Raw genomic sequence first — 7,876 nt, 5'->3', positions numbered from 1 at the left:
TGGCCTGTGAGTATGACAGAGGTCCAGCTCGTCCCCTTTGCTCCTGCAGCTGCGTGGACACACGCTGGCGGGGACACCCATCACTCCACACTGCGCCCCGTCCCCAGAGGACATCACAGGCAGACAAACCACGCTTGACCACACCACTGCTTCAAGATTTATTCAGGCTTCTCTATACAAATCACTTTAAAACATCAACAGCAACATCAGGGACTGTTCCAGGCTCCACTAGCGTCTACTAGCAAGTACAAGAAACACTCCTGCAGGCCAGTCCAGCATCACTCCACACACAGTCCAGCTGGACACTCCTGCGGGCCAGTCCAGCATCACTCCACACACAGTCCAGCTGGACACTCCTGCGGGCCAGTCCAGCATCACTCCACACACAGTCCAGCTGGACACTCCTGCGGGCCAGTCCAGCATCACTCCACACACAGTCCAGCTGGACACTCCTGTGGGCCAGTCCAGCATCACTCCACAAACCGTCCAGCTGGACACTCCTGCGGGCCAGTCCAGCATCACTCCACACACAGTCCAGCTGGACACTCCTGCGGGCCAGTCCAGCATCACTCCACACACAGTCCAGCTGGACACTCCTGCAGGTCAGTCCAGCAGTGGTCAACACACAGTCCAGCTGGACACTTCTGCAGGCCAGTCCAGCATCACCGAACACAGACAAGCTGGACATTCCTGCGGTCCAGTCCAGCATCACTGAACACAGTTAAACTGGACAATCCTGCGGGCCAGTCCAGCATCACTCCACACACAGTCCAGCTGGACACTCCTGCAGGTCAGTCCAGCATCACTCCACACACAGTCCAGCTGGACACTCCTGCGGGCCAGTCCAGCATCACTCCACACACAGACCAGCTGGACACTCCTGTGGGCCAGTCAAGCAGCAGTCAGCACACAGTCCAGCTGGACACTCCTGCAGGCCAGTCTAGCATCACTCCACACACAGTCCAGCTGGACACTCCTGCAGGTCAGTCCAGCATCACTCCACACACAGTCCAGCTGGACACTCCTGCAGGTCAGTCCAACAGCGGTCAGCACACACACCAGCTGGACACTCCTGCTGGCCAGTCCAGCAGTGGTCAACACACAGTCCAGCTGGACACTTCTGCAGGCCAGTCCAGCATCACTGAACACAGACCAGCTGGACACTCCTGCGGGCCAGTCCAGCATCACTCAACACACAGACCAGCTGGACACTCCTGCGGGCCAGTCCAGCATCACTCAACACACAGACCAGCTGGACACTCCTGCAGGTCAGTCCAGCAGCGGTCAGCACACAGACCAGCTGGACACGTGTTCTCTGTCCAGGGTTGGAGAGGGGGGGGAGGGGGATGGGGGAGACAGACGGGTCCCGAGGGCGGCATCACTTCCTGCAAATGCAGAGCAGAAGAGAGTCCAGTGAGCAGAACCGACCCGGCAGGATTGTGCTGCAGCTTCTGGACTGGACTCCTGGCCGGACCGGGCCTCTCTCACCTGCTGCCACAGAGCAGGATGAGGTTGTTGACTGCGGCTGCAGTGGACTGAGAGTTCTGACCCGTGATCAGGTGCCGGTCCAGAACGATGTGGACGGCGTCCTCCTGACTGGCTGTGGAGAGAGGAGGAGAGGGGAGGCCTGGTCAGCGAGGTGCGCTGGACAGGGCCTGCATGGCAGCTCGGGTCTCGGACTCTGACTACGACTGACCGGCGTAGGCAGCGCCGCAGTCCTTGGCGAAGTCCTCCACGATCAGCGGCAGGCTGGCGAAGTCCGGGCGGCGCACCAGCTCGCAGACTGAGGGCTGACAGAGACGGCAGGCAGCGGTCAGTGGTCAGCGGTCAGCAGCGGCAGCCGCAGACCCCCAGCACCCCCCGGCTACCCACCCCCGTGAGGCTGTACCCTCTGAAGATCCAGGCCTGGCCCTCGGTGGCACAGCACAGCGCCGCCACGCCCTGGCCCACCGCACACACCGGCTCTACAGGGACACAGGGACAGGAGCAGGACTGTATCACACCAGGAACACACACACTCACGGACACACGGACACACCGGCTCTACAGGGACACAGGGACAGGAGCAGGACTGTATCACACCAGGAACACACACACTCACGGACACACGGACACACCGGCTCTACAGGGACACAGGGACAGGAGCAGGACTGTATCACACCAGGAACACACACACTCACGGACACACGGACACATGGACACACGGACACACGGACACACGGACACACCGGCTCTGCAGGGGCACGGGGACAGGGGCAGGACTGTATCACACCAGGAACACACTCGCACTCGCACTCGCACTCGCACTCACAGACACACTCACAGACGCACTCGCACTCGCACTCGCACTCGCACTCGCACTCGCACTCGCACTCACAGACACACACCGGCTCTGCAGGGACACGGGGACAGGGGCAGGACTGTATCACACCAGTAACATACACACACTTACACTCACGGACACACAGACACACGGACACACACTCACGGACACGGACACACACTCACAGACACAGACACACACCGGCACTGCAGGGACACAGGGGCAGAACTGTATCACACCAGGAACACACACGGACACACACAGACACACTCATAGACACAGACACACACTGGCTCTGCAGGGACACAGGGGCAGAACTGTATCACACCAGGAACACACACGGACACACACAGATACACACTCACAGACACAGACACGCTCACAGACACACTCACATAGATACACACAGACAATCTCACATAGACACACACTCTCACAGACATACATAGACACACAGACACAAAGACACACAGACACATAGACACACAGACACATAGACACACAGACACATAGACACATAGACACATAGACACATAGACACATAGACACATAGACACACACTCTCACAGAGACACAGACACACACTCTCACAGAGACACAGACACACACGCATATATGTGCACAGACTCACTCTGCTCAGAGCTGAAGTGGGTCAGAATCCTGGCCAGCGATCCGCTGTGGGCCAGGTCCGCCAGCGCCCCGGGACAGTCTGGGATCAGCAGGGCGTGGTACCGGGCGCCTGTGCACAACACACACACATAGAGCAGCACAAAACAGACGATACAAAAACACTGCCAAACACACAGTGTATCTGTCTCTATAGTACAGTGCAGCGACTGTGTGTGTGTCTTTACAGTGCAGTGACAGTGTGTGTCTCTACAATGAAATAACGGTGTGTCTGTCTCTACAGTGCAGTGACTGTGTGTGGGGGGTGTCAGTGACAGTGTGTGTGTCTCTACAGTGCAGTGAGTGTGTGTGATGTCAGTGTCAGTGTGTCTCTCTACAGTGCAGTGAGTGTGTCAGCAGTGTGACAGTGTGTGTACAGTGTGTCTGTAGTGTCAGCGACAGTGTGTGTCTCTACAGTGCAGTTTCAGTGTTACAGTTCAGTGACAGTGTGTGTGTGCAGTGTCAGTGTCTCTACAGTGTCAGTGACAGTGTGTGTGATGTCACTGACAGTGTGTATAGTGTGTGTGTCTCTACACTGCAGTGACAGTGTGTGTGATGTCAGTGTCTCTACAGTGCAGTGACAGTGTGTATGTGATGTCAGTGTGTGTGTGTCTACAGTGCAGTGACAAGTGTGCGCGTGTGTGTGCAGTGTCAGTGTCTCTACAGTGTCAGTGACAGTGTGTGTGATGTCAGTGTCAGTGTGTGTGGTGTCAGTGACAATACAGTGAAAGGTGCTCCAGTATAGTGCAGCACAGCTTGCTAACCGTCAATTGACTCCAGTTTGGCTGGATTGGCGTAGGGCTTAACGCTGAAATCCTGCACCCAGCGGGCGCTGGTCTCGTCCACACCAACAAAATCAATAGCCTTGCCCTTTCAGACACAGACATAGACACTAGGTTATTCACATCCACAGCTGTTAGCACCTGTACCTCTTGTCCCAGTAAAAATAATGGCCTTGTGCTCTAACTGTTGTGTCCCCCTGTGTCGTGTGTCAGTTAGTCTGTTCCCCGTTGTCTGTGTGTCGGTCAGTCAGTCAGTCTGTCTGTCCCCTATGTCTGTGTGTCAGTCAGTCAGTCTGTCCCCTATGTCTGTGTGTCAGTCAGTCAGTCTGTCCCCTATCTCTCTGTGTCAGTCAGTCAGTCTGTCCCCTATCTCTCTGTGTCAGTCAGTCAGTCTGTCTGTCCCCTATGTCTGTGTGTCAGTCAGTCAGTCTGTCTGTCCCCTATGTCTGTGTGTCAGTCAGTCAGTCTGTCTGTCCCCTATGTCTGTGTGTCAGTCAGTCAGTCAGTCTGTCTGTCCCCTATCTCTCTGTGTCAGTCAGTCAGTCTGTCTGTCCCCTATCTCTCTGTGTCAGTCAGTCAGTCTGTCTGTCCCCTATGTCTGTGTGTCAGTCAGTCAGTCTGTCTGTCCCCTATGTCTGTGTGTCAGTCAGTCAGTCTGTCTGTCCCCTATGTCTGTGTGTCAGTCAGTCAGTCAGTCTGTCCCCTATGTCTGTGTGTCAGTCAGTCTGTCCCCTGTGTCTGTGTGTCAATCAGTCTGTCTGCCTCCCTGTGTCTGTGTGTCAGTCAGTCAGTCTGTCCCCTATGTCTGTGTGTCACTCAGTCAGTCAGTCTGTCTGTCTGTCCCCGTGTCTGTTTTGTCTCTGTCTGTGTGTCAGTCAGTCTGTCAATCCCCCTGTGTCTGTGTGTCAATCAGTCTGTCAGTCAGTCAGTCCCCCTGTGTCTATGTGTCAAATCAGTCTGTCTGTCAGTCAGTCAGTCCCCCTGTGTCTGTGTGTCAATCAGTCTGTCTGTCAGTCAGTCCCCCTGTGTCTGTGTGTCAATCAGTCTGTCTGTCCCCCCGTGTCTGTATGTTAGTCTGTCTGTCCCCCTGTGTCTGTGTGTCAATCAGTCTGTCAGTCAGTCCCCCTGTGTCTGTGTGTCAATCAGTCTGTCTGCCCCCCCGTGTCTGTATGTTAGTCTCTCTGTCCCCCTGTGTCTGTGTGTCAATCAGTCTGTCTGTCCCCCTGTGTCTGTGTGTCAATCAGTCTGTCAGTCAGTCCCCCTGTGTCTGTGTGTCAATCAGTCTGTCAGTCAGTCCCCCTGTGTCTGTATGTTAGTCTGTCTGTCCCCCTGTGTCTGTGTGTCAATCAGTCTGTCTGTCCCCCTGTGTCTGTGTGTCAATCAGTCTGTCAGTCAGTCAGTCAGTCCCCCTGTGTCTGTGTGTCAATCAGTCTGTCTGTCCCCCCGTGTCTGTATGTTAGTCAGTCTGTCTGTCCGGTGTCTGTGTGTCAGTCTGTCTCTCACCCCTGGTGTTGCCGTCTGCACATTGAAAGCGGAGCTGCAGAGACTGAAAGCCTGGAGAAACGACTGGGCAGACACTCCTGAAGGAGAGAGGAGAGAGCATCATCATCATTTCCAACCTAATAACGATGAGTAGCGGCAGCAGTAACAAGTTTAATAACAACCTCACCCTCCGGAGCGGCGCTGGTCACGATCAGACAGGTCGGTTTTGAAGACATTTCAATACCAACAATCACTCAATCCCTCGCTGTCCTCTGGAAGACCGACACAGACAGTTTGACTTTAGTCCTCCCGCAGCGAAAGGAGAATCGGGTTTCCCGCAACACACAAGACGAGGAGGAGCGAAATCCGTGTTATTTGAACACCGAAATAAGAAAAGTTGTCCCCGCCGCTCATCCTTCCCCCCAGGAAACACTAAACTCCATCACCAGAGTTCCGTTTTGCTACTGACAGAGTAGCAGCCTCCAGTGGGAGAGTGGTGTATTATTATTATTATTATTATTATTATTATTATTATTATTATTATTGTTGTTGTTGTTGTTGTTGTTGTTGTTGTTATTACTAATACTACTAAAAATAATAATGAACAGATACAAACTCAAATTAATAAAGGCGTTTCTGAAGAAGGTTTTGGATTTGGATCTGAAAGCTCTCAGGGAATGACTGGTATTCTCGGGGATTCAATTCCAGGGCTCTGGGAAACAGCAGGAAAACCCACAGAGTATAAACAAGCTTAGAGGACAGACAGGAGACCAGAGTCAGACAAACAAAGGCTGCAGATAATAACTTAGACAGGTACTGAGGTGCTGAGCCATGCAGGGCCTTACAGGACAGTATGAGGATTTTAAAACGAAACCTGACAGGAAGCAAGTGCAAGGACTCCAGGACAGGAGTAATGCCCTAGACCTGGTCAGGAGTCAGGCTGCTGAGTTCTGGACAGACTGGAGTTTGTTCAGTGTGGATTTAGACACCCCCGAGAGTAGGGCAGTGCAGTAATCAATCTGAGAGACAACGAGAGGGTTGAGCAGCTTTCCTGCTTCAGACAGAGACATCACAGGAGCTGCTGTGATTCTCCACAGCATCACTGACCTGCTACAGTCGTAGACATCACTGGACATACGCTGGCGCTATTTCAGAGATGGAAGAATTATATTTTTACGGTATCTGCACATGTGGGTCAGAGGTCAAGCCTGGATGAAATATCACCCCCCAGTTCTTCAGATTAGACTGAAATTCAAGGACAGTGCCATAAAGACAGGGTCAGCATTGGCTTTAGATAGGTGGATGGATCTGTTCTAAAGCATGACTTCAGTCTTGTCAGAGTTTAAATAAAGGAAATTGAATGATCCAGGATTTTATGTCAGAGATGCGATTATAGAGAGAAGAGACAGCCACAGCAGTGTCGGGTTTAGTATGGAAACATATTTGAGTATCAATGGCACAGAAAATATAATTCAGACCATGTGATTTCAATGATTTTAATAACTGACCAAGTGGTAACATGTAAATGCTGAATAGGAGAGGACCCAGTACCGAGTCCTGAGTATCAATTGAAAATAAATATTTTTATCACTCTCACCATTACAAGAATACTGGTTTATACTGGGAGACATGTATGTTTACAAGTGAGTAATTTGTCTCTACAGTATCTACAACTCTGATGAGGGAGTGTTAGTGTGAAGTTACAGATGAGCTGGACTGAGTGTCTCTACAGTATCTACAGCTCTGATGAGGGAGTGTTAGTGTGAAGTTACAGAGGAGCTGGACTGAGTGTCTACAGTATCTACAGCTCTGATGAGGGAGTGTTAGTGTGAAGTTACAGAGGAGCTGGACTGAGTGTCTACAGTATCTACAGCTCTGATGAGGGAGTGTTAGTGTGAAGTTACAGAGGAGCTGGACCGAGTGGCTCTACAGTATCTACAGCTCTGATGAGGGAGTGTTAGTGTGAAGTTACAGATGAGCTGGACTGAGTGTCTCTACAGTATCTACAGCTCTGATGAGGGAGTGTTAGTGTGAAGTTACAGAGGAGCTGGACTGAGTGTCTACAGTATCTACAGCTCTGATGAGGGAGTGTTAGTGTGAAGTTACAGATGAGCCAGACTGAGTGTCTCTACAGTATCTACAGCTCTGATGAGGGAGTGTTAGTGTGAAGTTACAGAGGAGCTGGACTGAGTGTCTACAGTATCTACAGCTCTGATGAGGGAGTGTTAGTGTGAAGGTACAGAGGAGCTGGACTGAGTGTCTCTACAGTATCTCCAGCTCTGACGAGGGAGTGTGTGAAGTTGGAGATTAGTTTTCAGTGTGTGTTCCAGGGTGAGTGCAGTACAAGCAATGGAACTCCGTCATTGTGTTTTTTTCTGGCAATTTTATATTTTATTGTCTGCCGTTAGGTTCTCTCTGTGCACAATGCAGGTCCAAATAAATCCTAACACACAGAAGCTCAGGAGTAAATAAGACACCAATTACTTCTGTAACTAATTACAGAAAATACATGCTGTTCTGAAGATGAATAGTCATAATAATTTACTTACAGTACAGGTTGTTTTCTGACACACCCACATTGTTAAACAGTAACCCTAGGCTTAGAAGAATGACACTGGTAGAG

At 51.7% G+C, this 7,876-nt stretch overlaps 1 protein-coding gene across 3 annotated transcripts; it reads right to left on the bottom strand.

The window, feature by feature from the left end:
• Positions 1-145: 145 nt before the first annotated feature.
• On the bottom strand, positions 146-5,687 carry gatd1 (glutamine amidotransferase class 1 domain containing 1). 3 transcript variants are annotated; one of them, XM_088934862.1, is made up of 8 exons: positions 5,441-5,687; positions 5,275-5,351; positions 3,754-3,859; positions 2,955-3,062; positions 1,873-1,964; positions 1,697-1,790; positions 1,489-1,600; positions 146-1,385 (listed from the first exon to the last, which is right to left on the bottom strand). In XM_088934862.1, the coding sequence occupies exons 1-8, from the start codon at positions 5,487-5,489 to the stop codon at positions 1,379-1,381; spliced, it is 645 nt and encodes a 214-aa protein (XP_088790988.1). In that variant the 5' UTR covers positions 5,490-5,687; the 3' UTR covers positions 146-1,378. The 3 variants fall into 3 exon arrangements, with proteins under 3 accessions (XP_088790988.1, XP_088790987.1, XP_088790990.1); XM_088934861.1 differs by lacking the exon at positions 1,873-1,964 and having other exon boundaries at positions 5,441-5,665; XM_088934864.1 differs by lacking the exon at positions 146-1,385 and having other exon boundaries at positions 1,485-1,600; positions 5,441-5,678.
• Between the last annotated feature and the right edge of the window lie 2,189 nt (positions 5,688-7,876).

Source organism: Atractosteus spatula, chromosome 16, assembly GCF_055471065.1.
Source record: "Atractosteus spatula isolate fAtrSpa1 chromosome 16, fAtrSpa1.hap1, whole genome shotgun sequence".
Lineage (NCBI taxonomy): Eukaryota > Metazoa > Chordata > Actinopteri > Semionotiformes > Lepisosteidae > Atractosteus > Atractosteus spatula.
This window is presented reverse-complemented; position numbering and strand designations above follow the sequence as displayed.

Coding starts and splice junctions, on each gene's coding strand:
- gatd1 (XM_088934861.1), bottom strand. CDS start 5,489: ATGTCTTCAAAACCGACCTGTCTGATCGTGACCAGCGCCGCTCCGGAG. Junction 5,352..5,440: donor GACCAGCGCCGCTCCGGAGG/GTGAGGTTGTTA, acceptor TCTCTCCTTCAG/GAGTGTCTGCCCAGTCGTTT. Junction 1,791..2,954: donor CCACTTCAGCTCTGAGCAGA/GTGAGTCTGTGC, acceptor CGTCTCTGTCAG/CCCTCAGTCTGCGAGCTGGT.